The sequence below is a fragment of the Rhamphochromis longiceps genome, linkage group LG19 (assembly GCF_057381845.1).
Source record: "Rhamphochromis longiceps isolate RC_006_pf linkage group LG19, R_longiceps_female_GT1.1, whole genome shotgun sequence".
NCBI lineage: Eukaryota > Metazoa > Chordata > Actinopteri > Cichliformes > Cichlidae > Rhamphochromis > Rhamphochromis longiceps.
The window spans coordinates 10893502-10919181 of record NC_140575.1 but is presented as its reverse complement, the minus strand read 5'-3'; the positions used below and the strand labels follow the sequence as shown (position 1 = coordinate 10919181).

General features: G+C 44.5%; 1 protein-coding gene and 1 long non-coding RNA gene across 3 annotated transcripts; one reads left to right on the top strand and one right to left on the bottom strand.

Annotated features, from left to right (window-relative positions):
- Positions 1-2191: 2191 nt before the first annotated feature.
- On the bottom strand, positions 2192-6304 carry LOC146646252 (uncharacterized). The gene is made up of 3 exons (XR_014908780.1): positions 5031-6304; positions 4660-4739; positions 2192-4519 (listed from the first exon to the last, which is right to left on the bottom strand). It is a non-coding gene; the product is annotated as an uncharacterized LOC146646252 (long non-coding RNA).
- A 14335-nt stretch (positions 6305-20639) lies between these two features.
- On the top strand, positions 20640-25415 carry lgals3b (lectin, galactoside binding soluble 3b). 2 transcript variants are annotated; one of them, XM_085391857.1, is made up of 7 exons: positions 20640-20769; positions 21904-21925; positions 23450-23576; positions 23996-24174; positions 24250-24338; positions 24867-25035; positions 25122-25415. In XM_085391857.1, the coding sequence occupies exons 2-7, from the start codon at positions 21920-21922 to the stop codon at positions 25278-25280; spliced, it is 729 nt and encodes a 242-aa protein (XP_085247983.1). In that variant the 5' UTR covers positions 20640-20769; positions 21904-21919; the 3' UTR covers positions 25281-25415. The 2 variants fall into 2 exon arrangements, with proteins under 2 accessions (XP_085247983.1, XP_085247984.1); XM_085391858.1 differs by lacking the exon at positions 20640-20769 and adding an exon at positions 20940-20963.
- Positions 25416-25680: the final 265 nt, after the last annotated feature.

The window sequence follows — 25680 nt, the reverse complement described above, 5'->3', positions numbered from 1 at the left end:
TGTGTCTGATAGAGACGCGTCCTCAAAGAGATCAGAGGTGCAGCCTGAGCAGCGAAGGTTGAACCTTCAGACATGCGCTGCAGGTCACATCAGACATTTACCTTCAAAATAAGAGCCCAGAGGCTTTACCCCCACGGCTGCCAAGTGAGGAGACGGCCACGTTCAAGTTCATGACCTGTGAGTGGGGCCTGCGTCCACATCAGGGCGTCCACAGGAACCACAACATCTGAGCAGGAAGGAATCCAGGACAGAGACATGAGGCTCGTACAGACGGATCGCAGGTATCCGGGTTGGTTAATACGAGCTTCACAAAGTACACAGAGACAAATCAGACCGTGGACTCACAGGAAGTCCTATTGGATGATTGTGACTCGTACACAGCAGAACAGCTTCATGTTTCAAAAGTACAGAATAAGAAATCAAAGTACAAGTACAACAAAACGGCAGTGAAATACTCACTTGTGTCCTGCAGAGTGTGTGTGTGTGTGTGTGCGTGCATGCGTGAGTGTGCGTGTGTGTCATGCTGGTATTTTAAGTTCTGCTTTGTTTTCATTCAAATTCAGAGTAAAGGTGAAGCTGATTTGACTGAACGCACACGCAGAGCAGCAGGTCTGGCCCCGCCCCCTCAGACTGTGACACGCTCCTCTGACTGCAGGCACGCTGCTCATGCTCAGTGCCTCAGGATGACACACAGGCGTACTTATCGTTTCCTCTGATGTAAATCTGTTTATATTTAAGTCACTTTGACATGATGTGAGTTATGATGATCACATCGGTGATGTTGCCAGAACTGCTTTCTGTCACTTCAAAATGTCCGAGGTTACGAATTCTAACGTCACACTGCCTCTGACACAGCTCAGATTACTGTAACGCTGCAGGACCCTCAGACTCATCAGCCGGTCGACCTCACAGGTGCATGACATGTGACCACAGTCATGTGACCACACTACCCCGGTGTTGAAGAGTTACCTTTAAATCCTTCTGTTAGTTCAGAAAGCTGTGAGTGGTTCAGCACATCTCACCTCTCAGGCCATCAGCTGCAGTTCTTTGAACTGTTCTGGGGTCAGATCTCAGTGCTCTGTTCTTTGGGACACGCTGGCTGCTGACCTGAGATCAGTTACAGCTGTGCATACGTTCCAGAGGTAGATACAGACCGAGAGAGAGATAACAAGTAAGAAACAACAAGCTGCACCAAGTCTTATGAAGCTGTAACTGAGCAGTCGTGTGAATGTAAATGTCTGATATCACCGAGCAACAGCCTGAGGGAAGAAACAGTCTCCTGTGAGGTAGCGTACAGCAAGGTAACACACGCAGCAAGGAAGGTGTGACAAAGTGGGTGAGAAGAGCATTTGTCCATATTCTTAGTTAACATTCTTGTTTTGATTGAACCATATTTCACATGTCGTCTGCAACAGGCAAACATCTACTATCCCGGGTTTGTTTATGTTTTGCACTTCAACAGATTATATAACATCTTGGTTTAAATCAATCCCTACAAGTTTGTTAAGTTAACATGTTATTTATTTCAACTGTTAATTTGTATTGTTTAAACTTACCTTACCTACCTGTCTTCCAGAAACAAAAGGAGGAAATGTAGTTTTACTTCCTGCTTTATAGCTTCTGGGTTCATCTGAGGTCACAGGAAGAGACCAAGTGGAGAAGGGGAAGAACTCTTATAATTTAATCAAGTTGATTTTAGAGGGTTTATGGAGAAATAGTGTATTGAATATGTATTGATTACACCACAGAGTTTATGTTGCCAGTAAAGAGGAGTAGCAGAGGTTTGAATATAATCATGTTCATCTTACCTACTGAGTGAAATAGTCCAGAGGAGAAAGTGTTTGGTTAAGTGGACGATTTAAGCAGAAGAACTCGGGTGTTTCAAGAGGTTCAGGTCAGTGTAGCTGTGTGCAGTTTGACCTTAATTTCCGTTGATTTAAGTTCAGTTATGTTTATTTGACTGAGTTAATTATAGAGTTGAGTTTCTTATTTGTTTCTTTGTAAATATTGTTTGGGTCACAAAATGGTGAATAAATCACTGGCTACACTGGACAGCATCAGTCTCCTGCACTTCTTTGCCCGCTTAAGTCGAGTCCTACCACAGAAGGTGATAAGTGGCCAGCATCAGCATACTAGTCAAGTTTCTCTTTATTTTTCCATTCGACCATAAAACAACCAACCTGGTCCCACTTGCTTTGTACGGGACTCGACATACACCTGAGCCTCGTTAGGCTCTACCATTGAAACAAACAGGTCAAACAATACAAAGAACAGCAATAAGATTATGCATGAAACTCATTTACTCGGCTAAATGGTTTGAAAAGTAAAACACTGCATGCAATACAACTCAAAAGGCTAATTTAAAGAAAGTAAACAACACTATACAAAATGAAAAACCCTTCATTTGGTTGCACCCAATGAGCCAATCCGTGACCTCATGACCCTATATAAACAGGAAGTACTGGGGCGGCCCCTCCCACACACCTGTTTAAATATAGGACCTGAATAAATGGGCGAACATGGTGAGTATAACCAAACGTGAAGAAACATCATTTAGGAGACTTTTGCCTGTGAACAGAAGAAAATTGAAATGACCTGATGGTTCGTAGTGTTTGCTTTAAAAACATGCATGGATGTAACGACTGCTGCCACAGACAAACCCGGGATAGTGTGTTAACCAGCAGCATCTAAATCAAAGCATTACGGTCATCTGTAAAATAACGAGCAATAAATTATCAATATGGTCAAAGGACAAGTGGTCAATGACTTCATGCCGCTTTGTCACTCTTAGCAAACGGCGCTCTGTAGCGCCTCCTGAAGGCAGCGGTTTGAACAGCTTATGTTCTGTTTTTTTTGCATGGATCCGACTTGAACTACTCTGTACCTCTGCCCTAAATGCAGGGTGAAAGGTCAAATGTCGCATTAATCTGACCTCAGATCTGCTGACATCACAGGAAGTCTGCTGACTGGCCTCTGGCTGCTTTACAGCCGCTCAGGCTCGAACCATCAATAAATGAAATCAGCTGCTTCACAGCCACGGGGTCAAAGGTCACAGAGGGGTGAGCAGCAGCACTACTGTGTCCTTTGGGATTATTGATTAACTATTAATAAGTGATCACGCCCAAACGACCTGATGACAGTTAATGAGTCACTTTACATTGCGAGAATGGCGACATCAGAGTTTCACTTGTTTATCTTTAGATTTGATTGTGTTTGTTTCTCAAATAAAAGCACAACATTTCAAAATAAAATTATTTAAATTTTAAAAGCACACAAACACTTTTACACTGAAAAGTAAAACTTAAAAATAGCATGAAGCAATAGCATACTTTCAAAATAAAGTAATTTTTGGTAATAATAATAGCCCTGCCATTATAATAACTTTATTTATAAAAAGCACTTTCAAATAACTGTAAGGTTATTTGAAACTAAAAAGATAAATAAAAGCGATACATAGCAATACAAGTAAAAAATACTATACAAGTTAAAAACAGTAAGAATTTAAAAACTAAAAGCCACAGAATTAAGACCTGTAGGATGGGGTGAACAAATGTGTCTTCAGCTTAGTTTTAAAAACCTCCACAGAGCAGCCTGCCGAATATCTTGAGGGAGGTTGTTCCACAGAAACGGGGCACGAAAAGTAAAAGCTCTCCAACTGTCTTTTTTCTGTCCCTAGGAACCTTTAGAAGGCCAGAGTCCTGGCCAACTAACTATAACTCTACAAAAAGGAATTTCCAGAAACTTAAACAAAACAAAGTGAGACACAACTTAACTCACAAACTGACCTAATTACAAAGACACATGAGGGTAGCTTTTATAATGATTTGGCCAAACCATTTACACACAATAGGGGGGAAAAACAAAAACACACTAATATTAACTAAGCACAGAATAACCTAACTAAACCTAAAACACCCCTGCACCTGGTAAGCCCATGGTTGGTCCTGCAGAGCAGGCATTTTGTTCCCAGAGTCCTAAGCCACGCCTTTTGCCCAGACAGGAAACAGCCACCGCCCAAACCCAGGTAACTCAAAGAAAGAGAAACATAATTAATATAACAAAACATTTTAGAAAATCCACACAATGTTACTATGTGCGCGCCTCATAGCATACCACAGCTGATTTAAAACTTTCAGGGAAGACTCCAGTTGTCAACAAAGTATTTAAGAGAAACAGAATGTAGGGTCCTACTACTGACCACAGTTCCTTTAAATAATTTATTTAATAATAATAATCACTAAATAAATAAATGGTTCAAAACTTTTTCCAAAATAAAACATTTTCTTCATGATTTCTGTATTTAATGGGCTGTAGTGAGGCTTTAAAACTCATCATCACAGACCTGGAGTCCAGTTTCCTCCCGTTTCCATGGAAACCACCTGCACAGCAGGGATGAGTGACAGTCCAGCCGAGAGGTGAGAGAGGCACTTTGATGCTCCGCCCATCACAGTGGAGTAACACCCTGTGTGTGTGTGTGTGCGCGTGTGTGTGAGAGAGACAGAAAGAATGAACTCACGCACTGATGGAGGAAAGAGGAGAAAATGAAGAATCGAGGTTAATTATCTGATTGGCTGACAGGCAGCAGAGAGAGCCAATAGGAACGTTTTTAATCTGCAGCAGGCAACACAAAGAAACAGGAAGAGAAAGATGAAAACTAACCCCAGATCAGCCTGACGGCTCAGACTTGGAGGACACTTCCTCTGCCCCTGTTTCACAAACCAGGTCATCTATTCTGGATGCTGCGAGTGTTTAAGGAGGCACGACAGAAGAGAAATTCCACCTTAAGGTTTCATAATGACCTGCAGCTGCAGAGCTTCAATTAAATCTTTATTATACGGCATCAAATCACAACAACAGTTGCATAAAGGCACTTCATAAGGTGGACCCTACAGGTGACAGTGGGAAGCAAAAACCCTTTTAACAAGAAGAAACCTGCAGAACCAGGCTCTCTCTCTTTGTAGTCCCTGTCAGTACAGTGCGTGTGCGTGTGTGTGTGTGTGTGTGTGTAACGACCTCGGCTGATAACACACCTTTGACGAACCTGTCGGTTCATTGCGTCGTTAATCGGCGCCAGGTTGGAGGGATGCTGCAGAGCTTCAGACCCGCTGCTGTCGTGGCAACAGCACCGGGCTTCCCTCCAGCTTGGCGTGCAGGGTTCCTGATGAAAAGAGGCCAATTTCACCCAAAGAGCATCAACACCAACCTGTAGCAAACACCACAGAGTCTGTTTCCAGTGCCTAAACCAGCAGAGAAATAGATCCAGCCGTCTGGAACCTCGCGCTCCTGCTGATGAACACGGTGATTTATTCAGAGCTCAGGGGGCCGCTCAGCTGTGCTCACATGTATATCTCTCCTCTTCTTTAGGGAGTCCCAGAGGAGGACTGTCAGAGGTCAGAGGTCACTGAGGGTCAGTGAGTCCGGCTCAGACATGATGTCTTCATCCACAGTGAGTAGGAGGACGATGATGATGATGAAGAGCACAGTGTGTGGGCGGAGCAGGAAGGATGTCTGCCAGGCGTGGTCCCAGGTGGTGCTTTGGTCTCATGCATATTAATGAGATGCAGGTTGTGTGGGCGGAGCCTGGGCCTCGGGAGGCTTCGGCTCAGATCTGCGTCAGCGTGAGATACCGAGAGTCCGAATCAGGGAGGATCTAAGCTCAGAGTCTCAGATGACCCCCCAACCTCGTTATGCAACCAGAGGAGACGCTTTAACCCTCCCACCAAGGAGGTGAACCAATCCCTGCGGGAGGAATCGGCCAATCACACGTTAACCTTCACACCAAGCAGAACAGATGAGGATGGACAGAGGAATCAGGTCGGCTACAAACTTATCAATACAACAGATAATAAATGAGGCTGGAATCACACAGGAAGTCATGTGACGGACCTGGACTGGGCAATCTACTGATTCTGAGCAGGTCATTTAATGTTTATTTGATTTCAGTAAAAACCCTGAAATTCAAACTAAGTCGGAGTTAAAGAAGATTAAAAATGCAGAGCACGCCTCAGAGCCAGCACGCCTCGGAGCCAGCACGCCCTTTAATGAAGAGAGCCCAAGACGTCACGCTCTGATTGGCTGGAGGACAGCAGGTCACCCTGAGACGTGTGCTCAGTCTTTACACCTGATTAAGTGGCTGTGTGCACCTGACCTGTGAGTTAGGGCTGGGCCATATTATACCGTTCACGGTAATACCGGTATAATGTTGGGCAACGATAGGAAAATGAAATATCGCGATAGAATGAGTAAAACGCGCAAGCGCAGTGCCTTTGTTTTCATACGCACATGGCCGATTGTTGAGTGAAACAGATTGTCACTACCCGATCCGTACCGGAAACCCGATCGGTACCCCGCATGCGCGAAAGGTTTCTACTTCCGGTCGTAGCGTTTTACGATAGTTACAGGTCAGAGTATCTGTTAAGATGTTAAGAATAACAAGTATATCTTAAAATGTTTGCAATAATGAAGCATTTCAGTACAATGTAGACAAAAACGAAAAATAAAAAGAAAGTTACGGATCAGGACTCTCCGATCCTTACTGCGCATGTGTAAAGTCTGACGGTACAAATCGGGTCTACCCGATCCGTACCACGCATGTGCAGATGTTTTCTTCTTCTTCTGTTCGTTTAATGGCAGTGTACTCCCCAGTGTACCAGGATACCGCCACCTGCTGACCGAGCGAATAAACCCTATTATAAACTGAATTATCGTCATTACAAACGTGTGTTAAATTTGATTTAGCGATAGTCGAGTGTGTTTATGCTTGTCTGTGTGGAGAGGATTGTTGGAATAGTGACGATGATGTCCGCTATCACTGTCAATTGTCAGTAAACACTTCATCTGGCTGATGAATCTACACGTGAGATATTACAAAGTCTGCATTATTAACTGTCATTAGGCGCCATTCTTCTTATTTTACGGCGCTGTTGCTCAATCGGGGGACGCTCTCTGTTGAGGAGAAAAGCATGAATTTCTTTGTATACGGATTATCCATTGTTTAAATGTCCCGGGCAGTCGAAAAGGAGGCAGAGCTGTTGAGAAATGCTAGGAGCTAACTGGGCGCTAACCGTATCATTCAAATATATTGAATGTCGCAATGTTGGCAAAGAGAGGAAGTGACGTAAGATTTGCGCATGCGGGGTACTGATCGGGTTTCCGGTACGGATCGGGTAGTGACACAGATGAACCAGAATTGGTTTGTAAAAATGGTGCAACTTCAGTGATGTGGAACTGGTTTGGTGTTTGTCCGTCAGATACACGACAAAGCACATTTTTTTGCAGAACATGCAAGCGGCCGTCGTTATTGTCGTATTTGTCGGACTAAGATGCTCTTAAATCTGGGAGTAATCTGGGTCCTAAACTCGGTCTTTTTCAGGTCAAACGAACACTGCAGCATCACTGAGAGTTAAAAACTCTCTAAATTCTTTCATCTTTAATAAAACGATCAGCATTGCTGCTTTACCAGGTGTAACTATGAAGTTTAACTTCCAGGCATCCATGAAAACAAAATGTATTACATTTAACGGAGTTAGAAGTTAGCAGGAAGCTAGCGGAAGTTAGCTCGCTAGTTTCGCTAGTTACCTAAGCATGATATAGCATGTTCTGACTGAGAGATTTCTGAAAAAAATCAAACGTACAGCTCTGCTATCACTTCCAACATAAATGAAGACAGGAAACTAAACAGCAGTGACGTTTGTAGGGTTACTGAAGTTGGGCTAGCTGGTATATAATGATGTGCTACGTGATCGCTAGCGACACAGCTATGTTAGCATAACATAAACAGTGAAGCTGAAGGACGAACACTAACACTTTTCCACTTATAAAAATTAATGTTAAGGTTCCTGATAGTTAGAGACAAATGCAATCGTATGGCAGGATGCTGTAAACGGACCAAACTTCAGTCAGGAGAACAACTGAGATAATCCATCCACAATACAAGGTTAGTTATTAATCTACTGCAACAACATGGGAATAGAGCAGCTGCCAGAGAATTCAACATTAATGAATCAATAGTACAGAAGTGGAGGAAGCAAGAAGAATGAGTTTAATAAAGTTTGATTTATCTGACTGCTTTGTTTCGCTTAATGTGCCTTATAATCCTGTGCACCTTATGGTCCGAAAAATACGTACTGCACACTGCAGTTTAATGTTGCAAAGCACCTCTTTTTAACTTCAGTGGATATTATACATGGTTATGCTCAGGCAGTGTTGGGAAGGTTACTTTTAAAATGTATTCCATTACAAAATACAGAATACATGCCCCAAAATGTATTCTGTAACGTATTCCGTTACGTTACTCAATGACAGTAACGTATTCTGAATACTTTGGATTACTTAATATATTATCATGCTTTTTACAACAACATGAATGTACTATTGCTGTGTGATTTATTACTATTACTGAAGGTCCGCGACTCCGAACTGTAGTAAAGGGACCTCTGACTAATACGGCGGGGTCCCTGTCGGCTCGTAGCCGAAAAATAGCTTTACTTTGTTGTGTGGGTCAAGTTTGCTTGCGAGAGACAGAGAGAGGCGTTGAAAGACTGCTCCAACGGAACTTATTGTTTTCGGAGGAAAACACGAACACAGCGTACAGTCGAGTCTTAATCTCCCCTGATTTATAGCTTACTTACAACTGGGCACTCTTCTTGGCTGAAGTGGTTATTATTATATTTACATGCTTCCAGCTCCCGTTTTTCCTCGATGACAACTCGTACCTTTCCACTCCCCTTTTTCTCCCTCCTCGCGCTCACAGACCCATAACGTGTATGGCAGTCCATTCTCCCTGCAACACGGACTACACTGCCCATGATGCTACATTCTTTAGAGCTATGCTAGTAGCATTCTGCCTGTTAGCTTAGCACAACAACAACAACGAAAAGGCGCTCTCTCACCCAGGAAACACACAGTCGCAGAGAGAGAGAGTGAGCGTCACCCTGTAACCATGGCAACCGTAACGCTGCCGCCTGGAACAACAGAACGTAGCTGTCAAACAAAACCCAAACAGTCCTGACCCACGACAAAATGTAACAGGAAAGTACCGCAGTGTAATCCATTTATTTCAACAAAGTAACTGTATTCTGAATACCACCTTTTTAAACGGTAACTGTAAGGGAATACAGTTACTCATGTTTTGTATTTTAAATACGTAATGGCGGTACATGTATTCCGTTACTCCCCAACACTGTGCTCAGGATATGTCAGCCCATTTCTACTGGAAATGCCTTTTGGTTAAACTTTCAGCAAGGATTTTGCATTTGCACTGTTAAATTTTTATAAAGCTTTAATGTACATAAAAACCAGCTTCTTGTTTAAGTGAAAATAAATGGAAGGTTGTGTTTTTGCGCTAGTAATGTTGTGGAGTTGTATTTTGTCTCGCATCAATTATATCGTCAGTTATATCGTTATCGCAAATTTTCAAATATATATCGTGATAAATATTTTTGGCCATATCGCCCTGCTCTACTGTGAGTGACATCACTTTAAATGAACCCAGTGATGACTGTAATAATAAAGGGCGTCGCTCACAGCTGATGGTGGCGTCGCTCAGGTGGCAGCAGCAGGTCCAGGTGAGCTCTGGTGTTTATTGGGACTCTGGTCCTCTCCCCGTCCTCACCGAGCTGCAGTGACGCCTCTGTGATTTACACGCTACCAGCTCCAAACCTTCAAAATAAGAGGAGGAGCAGTCCGCCCACTGTGATCAGGGAAGCCTTTAACCCTCAGCTTCAACTCAACCTGCCAGGTGTGGAAGGAGAACTTCTTTAACGGTGTGCTCACACCTCCTGTGCTGGATGCTCTTCATTGCTCAGATGAAGTTCCTGCTCTGTTCCATTAGCTTCATTACATCTCCCCTGATTTATGGCATCCTTCTCTCAGTGGTTTACCCCCCCCCCCCGTCACTGCATCGACACCTCGGTGAGATTTACACACAAACATGATGAGGTCAGCTGTTGTAGCTCAGAGGGTCTATATGATGTGGCAGAGGGGGAGGAGCCACAAGGAGACGGTGGCCCCGGGCTCCATCCGATGTGATTTAATGGTCCTGCAGAGATGAGCCCGTGGAGCAGGTTTATCTTCATGCCCCACACATACACACACACACGCACACACAGATAATATCCCCATAATGCAGATCATTAAAATTTAATATGAAGGCTTGAGGATGAAGATGAAGTGATGAAGACTCAGGCTTCTCCCCCCACTGAGACGCGTGAGCAGGTTTTATATTTTTAACTAAACGAGTTTAATAAAACGAAAACTCAATGAACAGAAGAATTAATATTCAAGAGATTTAAAGCCCAATAACTCTGAGTCAGTGTGTGTGTGTGTGTGTGTGTGTGTGTGTGTGTGTGTGTGTGTGTGTGCTCAGTCCCTGCAGGGATAATTAAATGTGTATGAGGGTCTGTAGTGTTAAATAAATGCGGATTAAAACACACACACGCACCACAAAGTCTGACCACAGAGCGTTTAATTAAACCTGTTTCCACCTGAGGGGTTGACGTGGTGTGCTTATTATTCAGACAGGAAGTCTACTCCTCATCAGTTCCTTCTGTCTTTAAAAATGACAAATAAAAGGCTCCAACAGCACAAACACAGTCCAGAGGTCCAGTTCAGGTGAAGCTAGCAGACAGCTAGCAGCTAGAGCCACCTGTGTAACCATGCACCTGTGAGACCACGCCCCTAATCATGCAAACTGTGTTAATGTTAAAATGTTAATGTGAATGTGAATATGAAAATGTTACAAAGGTAAAATAATCTATAAAGACCAGAACAGATGATGTGTAGGGGTGGGTACCGGTATCGGTTCTGACATAAGCGGTAGTAACCAGACAGAAAAGCAGCGCACATTTCGCTGCTTTTTTTCCTGAGATGTCACACACTTTGGATTCTAGCCAATCATTTTACCTTTCCAAGGATAGTAGGCGGGTCCAGGTACGTACGTTCTTTTAGAGCAGAGCTACAGATTAAAAATGCCCAAGGCGAAGCGATCAAAAGTCTGGCTGTACTTCACAGCAAAAGATGCAAACTCAGCAGCCTGCAACAAGTGCTTTAAGGTGATACTGTGCAAAGGAGGTAACACCTCGAATCTGATGAAACACAAGCCGAGAAATGCGCCATATTTGATAGCTTGCTGCAAGACCTCACACTGAGCACATCTACTGCGGGTGTGGTGCCTATTATCGGACTCGGAGTTAGCAACATCCCCCAGGAACTCGAAGAGGAGAGTCCTGGCCCCTAGCCCTGCCAGTGTAGCAGAAATGATGACGGATGATGATGGCAGCAGCAGCCATTCTTCTCTGCGTGAGTAGCTTAATGTTGTTCGTGTGTAATTTACGTTGAGTAGGCTAACCACGTTATTACATTAATGCACGTAAGGTGAACTAGCAAACACAGTCGTAGCTACATGCGGCTGTCTTCTTGTTTGATGGCAGATGCTCCCTTCACCCTGGCCAAAAAGGCTAAAATGACCCAAAAAAAAGTGGAAAACAGCTAAACATGAGAGGATTTTGGACAAAGTTTGTGTTCTCCATTCCTTAAGCACCGGTTCGAGCACCATCTAAGCACCGGCACCGTTTCAAAAGTACCGGTTTGGTACAGGTATCGGATAAAACCTAAACGATACCCATCCCTAGTCAGCAGTGGCGGTCCTAGCCTGTTTTGCGCCCCCCCCCCCACACACACACACACAGACACACAGGATTGTACATTAACACAGAACTTTTGTCGGAACCACACTGAATTTCACAAGAGAAACACACAGATATGAAGAGAGAGAGTAAACCTACCAAACAGCCATCATAATTCGTCATACAATGAGAACAGGTCAAATCGACAACTGACAATGACTAATTAATGTTAAAATCTGTAACATAATGTGTTGTTTGTAGTTTAGTCTGTTACTGTTACTATTTTTACCATTTCTTCTTGGAGCAACTGTAACCCACATTATTTCCTTAGGGGTTAATAAAGTATTCTGATTGTTTCAGGATGATCTGCCATTATCCAATCACACATCTGCTTACCTGCATCTGTTGCTCGTTTCTCCTCCTCTTCTTTTCTCTTTTTTCTAATCTGAGGACCTGATGGCTTTGAACCCAGGATTCAAATCATGAATACATAATGTGCTTGGATTTACAACATTATGAATGAAATGTGCTCTATTTGGAAGCAGGCCCCTCCCCTTTCCACGGCTTGTGTGTGAGACTTTAAATCATCAAAATACAAATTTTAAATTGTTATTGATACCTTTACCCCGAGTCCTAAAGTGTATATTTATTTTCTTGCTCTTCTTATATATATTGTTTGTTTACTTGCACTGCTGTAACTGGAGCCTCGTCGTCTCGTCTCTCTGGACTGTATGTAGCGGAGATGACAATAAAGTTTTCTTTGACTTCAGCAGCGAGCAGGCGCACCGAGGAAAAACACCGGTGCAAATTATAAGTCTGTATCATGATGTCTGGTGTTTTCGTGTTTATTAGTTTGTTTTTATTGTTTTATTTTGCGAGTTGGTTATTAGATGCTGCTCCAGCCGGTCAGAGACTCCCCCGCCGCCCCGCCCTCTCCTCTCTGTGCGGCAAGCAGCAGGCGCACCTCGCAAACGGAGGGCGCCCTTACTCCCAGCAAATGGGCGATAGAAAACCGATCGGTGCCTGTGATATTCCCAATATGCGCGGGCTGACGTCACGCAGCATGAGTACGAGCAATTTTTTGCCGATGCCCGTGATGCTGCCCCCCACCACGATGCTACCCCCGGGTCGCACGTATCTAAAACCACTATTGTGTGTCAGGCTGTAAACATGTTTATATGGGACGGTCTCACTGCTGCCTCTGCTGGACAGGAGAGGAACTGCAGCTTTGGCTCCAGAGTAGGGCTGGGTATCGTCACTGATTTCTAGAATCGATTTGATTTGAATCTGAGAAATTTTGCCTCAGACAGAAATATTATAATTCTGATCATGCATCAGTACATTTCCATATTTTTATATCTATAAAAACAAAGCAGACACAGTCACGGTTCTGGGCCGTTTTGACCCAGCATTTTGAGTTTCTTAGGTTTTCGTTTATTTTTGCATTATGGATTGTTTTCTGATCCTCTTGTGCTTTGTTGATTATTATTAGAATTCTATGTTTCTGTTCTATTCGTGTTTAGGGATTAGTTCTTAGGGCTTGTGTCTCATGTTTAGTGTAGGTTCAGTTCTGTGTCTAGTCTGCGTCTTTGTGTGGTGGTTTCTTGTTTCCTGTTTTATTGTGAAAGTCTGTCTCTCATGTGAGTGTATTCAGATTTGCCTCTCTTGTCTCGTCTCGTCAATTACTTCCAGCTGTGTCCCCCACCTGTGTGTAATCTCCCCGTGTTCCTCTGTGTGTATTTAAGTCGTGTCTTCTTATGTTGTAGTTGCTGGTCTGTCTGTGAATCCACTGCGTATCTACTGCGTGTTTTCCCTGCTATCAACCAGCATCTACCCTCGTCTACGTTCCTTCACGTTCAGGTTTGCAGTTTAGTTTTTTCCCAGTTTAGTTTAGCTTTTGTTCTGTTCTGTCATTGTTCACCCCGTGCTTTATATTTTCAATAAACCACCTTCATATATCAGCGAGTGTCTGCATTTGGATCCTCCTTTATTTTTCCCCACACAGCTCATCCCACTCGCCATGACACTGTTGAAATTTTGTGAGGTTTAACCTGAGATTCTGGCAAAATAAAATTATATTTAAAAATCGATTCAGGCTTTTAATTAATCGATTTTACGTTATCCAAGCTAGATTTCAATTGATAAATCGATATAACCCAGCCCTGCTCCCCAGTGAGGCTGAACTGAGGCGTCCTTTCACAGACGTGCAACCCTCTGAAGCCCGTTCATGTGCTGCTCAATAACAGTTTACTCGCTCCGACGTACTTTCATATGAGCAGTGTTGGTCAAGTTACTTGAAAAAAGTAATTAGTTACTAATTACTGATTACTTATTTTCAAAAATAATTAGTTACTTCATTACTTAGTTACTTTTAAAAACTTGATACACAACCTGAATACGTAATAACGTCATAGATCTTTCAGCCCAGTTCTATTTTTCTGTATAATCCATCATATAAAATGTAATCAAATGAAAAAGTCTCTTTTTAAAATTGTTTTAATCGATTTAATCTTTTAACTTTATGCTTCAAGCACGAATTAAATTATTTCAACTGTCTTTGACTGGAAGAAATGTTTAACATTTAAAGCTACTGTATGTTCTGCATATTCCAGCGTATAAAATAAAATCACGTTTTGTGTTTGCACTCTTTCAAATAGATGCAAGTAAAACACAGCAGAAAATGAATAAAATCAAAGACTCAGCAGCTCTTAAATCTACTGTCAGCTGTTGAGCAGGAGTGGGGCGGGTGGAGGTTTGCCCACAGCGGTCATGTCAGTGGGAGGATCCGGGGGTTTCTCTGCGAATGTCACATTCCCGTGGCAGCGTGCTCGCTGCTCGCTCAGATTTGAAGTTTCATTTGTTGCTGTAGAAGTTTTCTTCCCACGCAGAGTGAACAGCAGATGCTCATGTTTCTGTCACTTTTTACAGAATCCAACTCAAAGTAATGTGATTACTTCCACGCTTTAAACGCTGCATGATCGTACTCTCTCCATCACGCCATATGATCCATTGTTGATCTGCACACGTCTGTTACCACGGCCACCGCACGCTCGTACATCACCCATGAGACACTGTGACAAACAAAATCACGGTTTAGTAACGCAGTAACACTGCGTGCTTATGGGGAAGTAACAGTAATCTAATTACTTTTTTGCAATAGTAATCTCTTACTTTGCCCGTTACTTGAAAAAAGTAATCGGATTACAGTAACGTGTTACTGCCCATCTCTGTACATGACCAATAGAAACGAGGCGCTGAGTTCAAACACACGGCGAAGAAAATCATTCTGTGTCCCAGTTTGGTGAACTGGTTTACATGCATGTATGGGGACCTCCAACAGCTGTTTGTTGTTTATGAGTGAGCGATACTTATTAAACATCACAAAGCGTCGTAGAGGACATAACGTCAGAGAGATACAGAGCGCAGCGGCCTGATGTGAACAGACTTTTACGCGTCAGCGGGAAAGACCGGAAACGCAGATTATTCTGTGTTCAGCAGCTGATGCGTGTTTGATGTCAACATGAAAAATAAATGATTGGAAAACTTTTTTTCTGCTTTATCGTGAATAAAATCTGCAGGGTTTCGGCAGATTTCTGTGTTTTTGTTCTTCAGTCTGGTTTCCTCGCAGTAAAGACTGAGACCAACATAACGACTGTGATGAAGATCTCATCCTCCTCGCTGACGGCTTCAGACCAGATCAGATCTGCCTTCAGCTCTTTGGGCCTGCGGTATTTAACACATCCACCCCCTCCAGCAGGGCAGGATCCTCGTTTACGCCACATGATTCTTTACAGTGATGTTTCCCTGCACTGCCGATTTTGATGCTGTTGTTTTTCAGGCCCTGTGTGGTCGCGCTGACCCATCATCAGTACATCTCACTGTTCTTTCATTCCAAGGTGAAAAACTGTCAGACGCTCACGCGTGAGACACCGACGAGGAACTCATTAACAGCCACTTCCTGCTAGAGATGGACCGATCCGATATTACGTATCGGTATCGGTCCGATACTGACCTAAATTACTGGATCGGATATCGGAGAAAAATAAAAAATGTAATCCGATCCATTAAATATCACGAAAGCACCTCACAAAACTTGCAACACGCCGTAACTCACCTCAGAACGTTAGCATGTCGGAGCAGTATGCATCACGTGATAGAGCGGCTGTGGCATGCGGGACCTGTCGGTGGTCTGGATAGCATTTGGAGCTTCGCTAGCAACCCGGCATTTCATCTCCGACAAAGTTATCCCCGAGAGAAGTAAAGCAAGTGTGTAAGTCCATCTCTGAATGTTTGTAAAGCATTCCTGCGTTAAGCTTAACAAGCGACTGCCTCTTCTTGCTGCTACTTCAATCATGAAACTGCTTAACGATCAGCTGATCGGCTTTTCTGTCGGGAGTACGTCTCTCTTGTTTGCTTTTGGCCCACTTTGCACCAGAAAGAGGAAACCAGCGGCTGAACAACAGCAGCACGTTTAAGCTCTATAAGCTGTTGTTAGAATTTATTTAATATTACTTTCTACTCGAGGATCTTTTTCTACGTAGCTGACGCTGGTAACTGTGCAGGGGCGGATCTAGCAAAGTTTAGCCAGGGGGGCCGATAGGGCATTAACAGGGAAAAGGGGGCACAAAGACATACTTTTCTTTCTTATTCTCATTTAAAATGTCTAGCTTTTAATAAATAATTATCTGACAGCCAAAGTTTTAATTTGATGCAAAATGAATAGAAGTCCATTACTGTATATAGTAACTATTAAGTCTAATATATATATATATATACCCTAGTAAGCTATAGTACTTTTTCCTTTGTGAAGGTACCATCTGTGCAGTCTGCAATTTTGTTGAAGAAAGATGTTGAATCTATTTAATATTTCTTGAAAAATAATTGATTTCTGTGCATTTTTTTTTCTCCACACTGCATCAAATTAAGGTTGATTACGTCGATTAAGCATCATGAGGTGGAGCGTGAGGGGTGGTTCCCTATTTTTTATTTATTTATTTTTGTTGTTGCTGGGAGTTGGAACCCTATTAGTTAGGTTGCTTAATATATATGCTAAGTACTCTTTAAAATACCAGAATAGGGAGGATGGTGTAGGTTTAAGTTTATTAGATTGATCAGTATTGCTGAACTATGAAATATTTTTTTTGGATACAGGTATAACAGAATAGCTTTAGTGTAGTTGTTGTTTTAAACTTGAGTATGAACTTATACAAAATGCAGCAAGATATTTAAAAAACAGTTTTGTTGATTAAAAAACACTATATCGGATTCATATCGGTATCGGCAGATATCCAAATTTATGATATCGGAATCGGTATCGGACATAAAAAAGTGGTATCGTGCCATCTCTACTTCCTGCTAGTTACCGGATAAGCTGCAGGCCTGGGCCAGGGGCCTCGCTGTGAGGAGGTTTATCTGCGGCTCCTCGCTGCAGGTTTCTGCGTGGCTGAGCCACAAACCGCAGGTGTGTGTGCAGGTACACCTCCGCTCTCTCCACACTGACCCGTCCGTTACCAAGTGCAGCGTTTCACACTACGACGGGTTTCTTCAGGTCTTTTCATGAACTTTCAGAAATTGTAATGATTTAATAAAAACAGAGTTTTGGCTTAAAGGTAATTTTACGTTTCTGACTGAGCTCAGATTAATGATGTAACTCTGCGTAAGGATGAACAAGCTTTCCATCGTTGGCTGCTAGCTGTTAGCGTTAGCTACGGCTAACTTTATATTGAAAAGAAAATGAGAAACAGGAATAAGAGGACTCGCTCAGGGTCAGTCCTTCATCCTGATGTTTGACAGCTAACACTTAGTTTGCAGACGACGTAATAATAAACAATAATAAACTTTATTGTCATGGCAACCTCGATATTCTTTAAGGATGAAATACAAAAATAATCAAACTACGGGGGGAGGGGCTTAAATACCGTTTATTATGTGAGTGCGGTGATAAGACGAGCATCATCATCATAAACAGTCTGTAACCTAAATCATCTCTCACACACACACACACACACTCACTCACTCACACACACACACTCACTCACTCACTCACTCACTCACACACACACACACACACACACACACACACACACACACACTCACTCACTCACTCACTCACTCACACACACACACACACACACACACACACACACACACACACACAGAGTGGTTGTCTGTTTGGGTCTCTACTCTCCTGCTGGACTGGTTTTGTGTCGAGGTCAGCAGCTCAGATGGGATTATCCCAGTCTGCAGGCAGCGCACACACACACACACACACACACACACACACGTTTCACTACTTTCATTTTAAGAAAACAGAATGCAAACATGACCTCACCATCAGGCTGAGCTGATTTCTGGATATTCCCGTCATAGTCGTGTGTTTATTGTGTTTCATGTCCCTTTGTTAGTGGCTCCAGTTATAGTTCTGTGTTGCTATGAACTGTTCTTGTCTTTAAGGAAAGTTTTTCCACTTGATGTGTCACGTGTTCAGTTTATGTTGCTCTCATAACCAGTGAGATGATTTAACATCACTGAAGCTCTTTAAAGAAAACCAGGAAGTAGGTGTTAAAGGGTGAAGTCTGATGGAAATCAGCTGCTTTAACCTTGAAAATAAACCAGAGCTTCAGCTTTTGGTTTTATTATGAAAAACAAGGACAGGAAATGTGGTGTTATGAATCTGCAGATCCACAGCTCCCCCTGCTGTCGTTCAGCTGCTGTGACAAAGCCTGCTGCTTCATGTCTCTCTGTCTCTCACTCACACACACACACACACACACACACACACACACACACACACACACACACACACACACACACACACACACACACACACACACACACACACAGAGTGAATAAATCCATTGAACTTGTCACAGATGTGTTCTCGTTCTCTGTATCTTGAACTGTAACATCATCGTTAAATATCATTAACTAAAAAACAACCTTTTATATTGTAAAGACCCAACAATAATACTGAGAAACCCCAACAATCATATGACGCCCTATGAGCAAGCACTTTGGCGACAGTGGGAAGGAAAAACTCCCTCTTAACAGGAAGAAACCTCCGACAGAACCAGGCTCAGGGAGGGGCGGGGCCATCTGCTGTGATTGGTTGGGGTGAGAAGGAAGACAGGATAAAAGACATGCTGTGGAAGAGAGACAGAGATTAATAACAGATATGATTCAGCAGAGAGGTCTATTAACACATAGTGAGTGAAGAAGAAACACCCAATGCATCATGTGGCGCACGCTGTGACTCAGACGGTGCAGCAGTAATCGGTCGGCAGTAAGCAGGTCACTTCCTGCTGATACTGCTCCACCAGGAAGTGGACACAAGGACGCAGATTCTGTGCTGTGTGTGCACTGACAACTATAAAATGGTTCATTTTGAACACACCCCTGGTTAAAAAAAAAAGTGCACTTTGCGGTTCAAATGTAAAGGATGGTGTGGGGGCGTCCCTGCAGGTGTTCACCGACGTGTTTGCGGAGCTGCTGGAGGATTACCTGAGTGCTTCAGACATGCAGTCACTCCACCACACCTGCTCGGTGCTCGGTGTCAGGTGTGTGTAGGTGTGGTGAGACCCATGTCCCTGGTGTGAGGGGAAACTTTAACATTACAATAAAAAAGGAGACATGTTTGAGGCGAGGATGAAGAAGATTAACAGAAGGACGGCTTTGATCCTCACTGCTTCCACAGGAGTGTGAGGTGCGGCCAGGTGCATTTACTGACTCATCAGTGTGAGTGCCTCGATGAAAGCTGACGTCTTTCCAGTTTGCAGGTATGGAGCGTTCGGCCGTGTTAAACCAATGAGGCAGTCTTTCAAAGAGTGGACGTCCTGGAAAATTCACCCCAAGGTCAGAACCCTGAGCTCGATCTCACTCTCTACTGTTGTGACCTTTGACCCTGTACAGTCAGAAACAGGTGGAACCAGTACGGCCGGTTTGTAAAGCACCAGGACAAAGAGCCTCCTGTGCTCTGTCAGACGAGACTGAGGAGCAGATATTCTTCATGCACAGCAGCACGTTTGGAGGAAATGTGCAGTTTCTCCTGTCTGTTGTTTATTCCTGCACACCTGGCACGGAGCACCCATGATTACTTTGTACAATAACAATAAAGGGCTGCTCTATTCTGACCAAACACCTGACAGCAGCTGTGAGCACGGTGGAGGAGGGACGATGAACTCCAAACTGTCCCAGAGTCAGTGTGAGGACGTCTGTCCCACAGATAAAGCTGGGACCAAACTGGGTCATCAGCAGGACAAAGATCCAACAGAACGGCTGAAAAGGGAAAGAACGGAGCTGCTGCAGAGCTCAGCGAGCTGTGCATGAACGAATGCTGCAAACCTCAACGACCAAAGCTCGTCCAGACGCAGACCGATCACTGCTGCTGAGTCACAGAGGGACCAGCTCGTCAAACCGAGTGTTTCTTTCACATGTGAAGCACATCCGTCGTCCTCTGTGGGTCGTACCCTCCACAGCAGGGTCAACACCCGTTTACTTCAATCTCACTTAAACTTAAATCACTAAGTACAACAAAAAAGTAATCTGAGTATTCCAACGGCCCGCTGTAATCAGTATCATGTTCGACTCTCTGGTCCACCAAGTGGAAAAAAACAAACAGCCATGACACGAGGTGGGCGGGAACTTCCAGGAATCAGGGTTGGGAAGCTCACCTGATCCTGGGAAAGAGCGAAGGAATGTTATTACCGCCACATGGAAAGTTTCTGCGTGTGCAGTAACCATGTGACACGCTGCAGTTTCTTCTTATTTGTTTCTGCTTTTATCCTTTTGTAACATCTCTAACGTCCCCTTTGTGCTGCTGTAACAGGTGAATATTGTCCAAAACAATCGTGTTCTGTGTAGTGAGGGTGTGGTCTGATTGGCTCTTCAGGTTTCCTGGTAACATAAAAACAGACCAATCAAACCTGCAAAGAACATCATCAATAACTATGTGCTAAATCCGGCTGTCAGCAAACAACAGCAGGGTTCAAAATAAAAACACACCCAGCTGTGTGTGTGTGTGTGTGTGTGTGTGTGCGCGCGCGCGGTGTGGGTGTGGTCTGCATACAGGAGCAGGGCGAGGCTCAGGACTTAAAGCGCGTCTCCTGTTTCAGAGTCTGTGTGATCAGCAGCGCTCAGGTGAACTCAGGTAGGTCTCCTTCCCGTCCTCGTGCTCTCTGCCTGCAGGTTGGACTCGGTCCGGCGTCTCTTCCTCTGATGCTTGAATCAAAGCACGCAGACAAACAGGAAGCTGCCGAGACCCCCGATTCGGTTCGTTGTTCAGAAGAAGAGGAAGTTGCTGAACTGTGAGGTTTCGTGTCTGTTACTCAGGGAGCTTTGACTGTGAGTGCTTTCATTCAAACTTTATTTACACCGAGCAGCGCACAGAGGAACAGACGCCTCTTTGACTCGAGCTCAGGAGCAGCAGAGAGGTCTGCTGACAGCCATGTGATCCTGGGCGGCGTCTGCTCCTGCTGCAGGCGCCATGTTTGTTTGTTTAGCATGAGAACGTTGCTCCACCCCCCAGCAGCAGGAAACCACAGGAACATCTGGAAAACATTCAGAGGGCACTTCTGCACAGTCTGATTTTGCGGTTTCACACCTCGCTGACAGAGTCCTGCAGGGATCTGCGTCTCCTGCTGGAATCGAACCAGCAACCTTTTGATACCAAGTGACAGCATAGACTAATACATCGATACCAACACACAGAAAGCATTTAACTTCCAGATGACTTCAGAGAACGTAAACTGGGTGATGTGGTTCTGTTCCCAGTTTGAGACCAGGAGGAGACAAGATCATGTGACATGCTGCTCTGCTAGCTGTGGTGCCCCCTTGTGACTAACGCAGCAGCTGCTTTTCACTGATTTCTGATCATGTCGTATTTCTGCATTCAGAAATTCAGCATTCAGAAGCCACTCTGAGGTCAGCTGGCTATGTTTAAACAAGTTTAAATGTGAAGGTTTGTTAGTTTGTCTGTTTCTGGGATCCATGTAAACGACACGAACACGGTTCAAAGGTCGAGTTCAGGGACTCCAAACGAGCTGCAGCTGAGCCTTAAAGGGCCGAATCCCCAAAAACCAAAACCTGAGTGTAGCGCCTGCTGTGAGCGCGAGGAGAGAGGAGAGGATGGTGATGAGGGCGGCGTTTTTTTGCAGTTTGTGTATCACTTTCAGCTTTTTGTCATGTTGTTTGCGCTCCGTGTCACGACTCGCACCACCACACCCTCAGACCTCATTTTCTTCTTCTTCTGGTTTTAATGCTTCTTCCTGTCTGTGTGTTTCAGGTTGCAGAAGAGCAGAATGGACGTGAGTCACTTTCTTCTCTTTCATCTTCTCTCACAAACTTTCACCTGGATGTTTCCTGATGTGCAGCTTTCAGGTTTTATCGATGCTTCGGTTACATTAGGTGGAACGTGCAGCACGGTCCTGTTAATGTGGTCACGAGGCAGCAGCTGATTATCTAAACGAAAAACTCAAACTTGTGTGTGTGTGTCCGTGCGTGTTCCTGTCTAGCTATCTTTGTGAGGACCGATACATGCATACTACTATACTTGTGAGAACCAACAGGCACTTGTGACACACACAACCCGGTCACAAGTTTGAAGTGTTTTTGAGGCTCAAAATGTGGTTTTAGTGTCAGGGTTACAATTAGGTTAGGGTACGGGTCAGGGTCAGGCATTCATCTTTAATGGTTAGGGTGGGGGCTCTGGAAAGCATTATGTCAATGAAGGTCCTCACTAAGATAGCTGAATGGGGTTGTGTGTGTGTGTGTGTGTGTGTGTGTGTGTGTGTGTGTGTGTGAGAACAGGGCGTTATTATTCCTTCTTTAGAGCCAGTTCATACAGAACATTCCAGAAGAGTCTGTCACTGAACACACCCTCAGTGTGAACCGTGGTGCGTTCAGTTGCACTCGGTACTTCAGACGGCCACTTCTGGCCTGAAGGTCAGACAGCGTCTCTTAAACGTGTCCCTCTGGCGTTGCGGGCGCTGCTGCGGTGAGGTGAAGCTGGACCACTGACGTGGGGTCGTAGCAAAGCTTTGGCAGCGTCTCAGCTCGTGTTTCAGACACATTGTCTCTGTGGCGGACTGAAGAGTAGTCACTGTTTCATATGTTTTACAAACTTTTATTGTGAAGTGTTGACTCTTCCTGTTCATAACCTCTGCAGCCCTCGGTGGAATTCATCCTCGACTTCTTCTCCCAGTGATCCCAGAGCAGTTTGACAAAGTCCAGCATTTTCCAGCACAGGCTTCTTCCTGTTAAAATGCAGTTCTTCCTTCCCGGTATCACCTAGCACCTGCTCATAGTGTGGTTGTTGAAGTTATTTCCTACTGTTTTCGGGTCTTTACTGTTTAAAGCACTGGGAGGAGACTGTTGGCAGAGACAGACTCCTCAGATCTTAATCCCATCCAGAATCTGTGGTCAGTCGGCTAAGACCTGTGAGGCAGGATTTGGCTCAGAATCTGCAGAAGTGATGAAGAAGAAGGCTGAAGAGTACAAATCCTGACTCTGTGGACATTTAGACTAAAGGTTTTTGAAACTGAAATGATTTCCCTCTCACAGAAACAGGTGAAACAATAACGGCATGAAATGAAAAACACCCCATTAATAACACTTTCGTGACCTCAGTCCTTGTCTGACGGTGCACTGCTATGAATTATGGGATGGAATGACCTCCTTTCCTCTCATAGAGGATGCTCCAATGTCCCCTCTGCTAAAGGAGGCAATGAAGGAAGCACCTTAGCCCTGCGTGTTTCAGGGACTGTGCTCAGTCAGAAACCGTCCCGAGGACAAAACGAGCTCAGGGTTTCTTTGCTTCTGGGTGTCTGCAGCTCTCAGACGCTCTTGATGGTGGCACCACCCAGTCAGCAGCAGGAGGAGGTCTCTGGCCCGGTGGTGGAAACAACCAAGCAGGAGGAGGTCTTTGGCCCGGACAGCCCAATGCACCCGCGTGGCCAGGTAAGAGGTTTGAAAATCTGACGGTGAGTTTCACACCTTTCACTCTGCACATGGTTGAAATGACAATGAAGCCACCTGACTTGACTTGATCAACCCAAGCACAAGCCCAACCCTCCGCTGTAGAGAAATGAGACTTTTACTGACCTCTGACAGTCACGTCTCTGAAGGGACTTCAGTCTTCACGAGGCCTCATTAATAGCAGCCTCTTTACATCCACCAGGTCACCTTCTACCTGTCTAAGGTTAGGGTGGGGTGTCACCTGTCAAACAGTCTCCTACAGTTATTTTGCCATTGCCGTTCGCAGCTTCCATCTGGGGTTATGTGTGGACATTAGCCTGTGGTGCCCAGGTGGATGTTCGCAGGTTAAATAAACAGGTGAATGTTTGTGGAAATGACTTTTGCCTCCACTGAAACCTCAGGTCAGCCCAACCAGCCCACCTGGCCCGGAGGTTCCACTGCTCCAGCCTGGCCTGGAGGTCAGCCTGCTAACCCTACCTGGCCCCAAGGCCCCAGCCAGCCCAGCGGACCTTGGGGTCCAGGTCCAGGCCCTTCACCCGGACCTGGACCCACTCCTCCTGTTGCACCCCAGCAGAATCTGGTGAGCCAAACAGAGACGGAAACAGAGGACAGGCAGAAGGACAGATGTAGTAAACAGCTGTTTTCTTCTTGACAGACGGTTCCCTTCAATATGCCTCTGCCTCAAGGAGTGTACGACAAGCTGCTGATCACCATCGCTGGAACTATCAAACCCAATGCTGACAAGTCAGTACGAATGCTGTGATGTCACATAGTGACGAGAGAGCAGAGGTCAGACTAACGAAGCGAGCGGGCGGGTGTAGAGCAGAGTAAACAGGAAGCACAGAGCGATAAACTGACAGTGGTTAAATCCAGTCATTACTGAGTAACAGTAATGAAAGCAGGGCAGTAGAAGAAGACAGTGAGCTGTTACCCGTAGTAACGCACTCATGTCACCTCATTGGACAAACTTTAGGTATAATCACACAAAACCTTCATGTTTGCTGTGAACACATGATTAAAAAACAACGAGAGATGTGAGGACAGCTGGTGTCTCGTTCACCTTAACAAGGATGAGCGAGGTCAGGCATCAGCTACACTTTCATTTGTTTGCATTCGTTTGCTTGTTTCAGTGAAGCAAAATCAGACTTGCTTCGCTTAACGCCGCATTAACATTGGCCAAAAAGAGAAACGATTGATCCAGATAATCAGATCCTGATGGAGGAGAAGGTCTAATAGAGTCAGTAATTCACTGAGGTCTCTGTGATTCATCAGGATCACGGTGGACCTGGCCACAGCTCGTGACATCGCCTTCCACTTCAACCCTCGCTTCAACGAGGGCGGCAAGAAGGTGATTATCAGAAACAGCTGCATCGGTGAAAAGTGGGGCAAAGAGGAGAGGGAGCTGCAGCACTTCCCGTTTGTGCCGGGGCAGAATTTTGAGGTCAGACAGCTTAAAAAAAAATCCTCAGTTTGATTTCTGTGAGGCGGAGATGACACCAACAACAGTCTCTCATGTTTCTCTTCCAGATCAAGATCCTGTGCACCAACACGGAGTTAAAGGTAGCTGTCAACAACTCTCACATGCTGGACTTCAAGCATCGTATCACCAACCTGAGAGACATCAAGAGACTCAACATCTACTACGACCTCACGCTGTCCAGGGTCAACTTGGAGATGTTGCCCTGAGACAGGCTGCTGACCCAGCAGAGATCAGTCAGGAGGAAATTATCAGTGAATGTTTGAAGGTGATCATCAGCAGATGCTTTGATTCTTCCACATGTTTCTGTTCAGGTGTCTAATGAATAAAGACTTCATATTCTGGGTTTTGTGCTTATTTCTGTGTCCTGCCTGGATGCCTGAAAATGATGAGCCTAGTTAAACCACGACAAACTCTTCAAACAGGAGTTTTAAAACAGCTGGGGTCATCTGCAGAGGAGTGAGTGAGCGTTACCAGAGACCGTCTTATGGCCTCTGACAGCAGAGATGTCAGTGCAGCATTTAATGCAGCTTCAAACAGAGACTCCAACACAGCGTTGGTGTTACAGGAAGCACTGGAGTGGCTGAATCTTCCAGTTTATAGGGACGA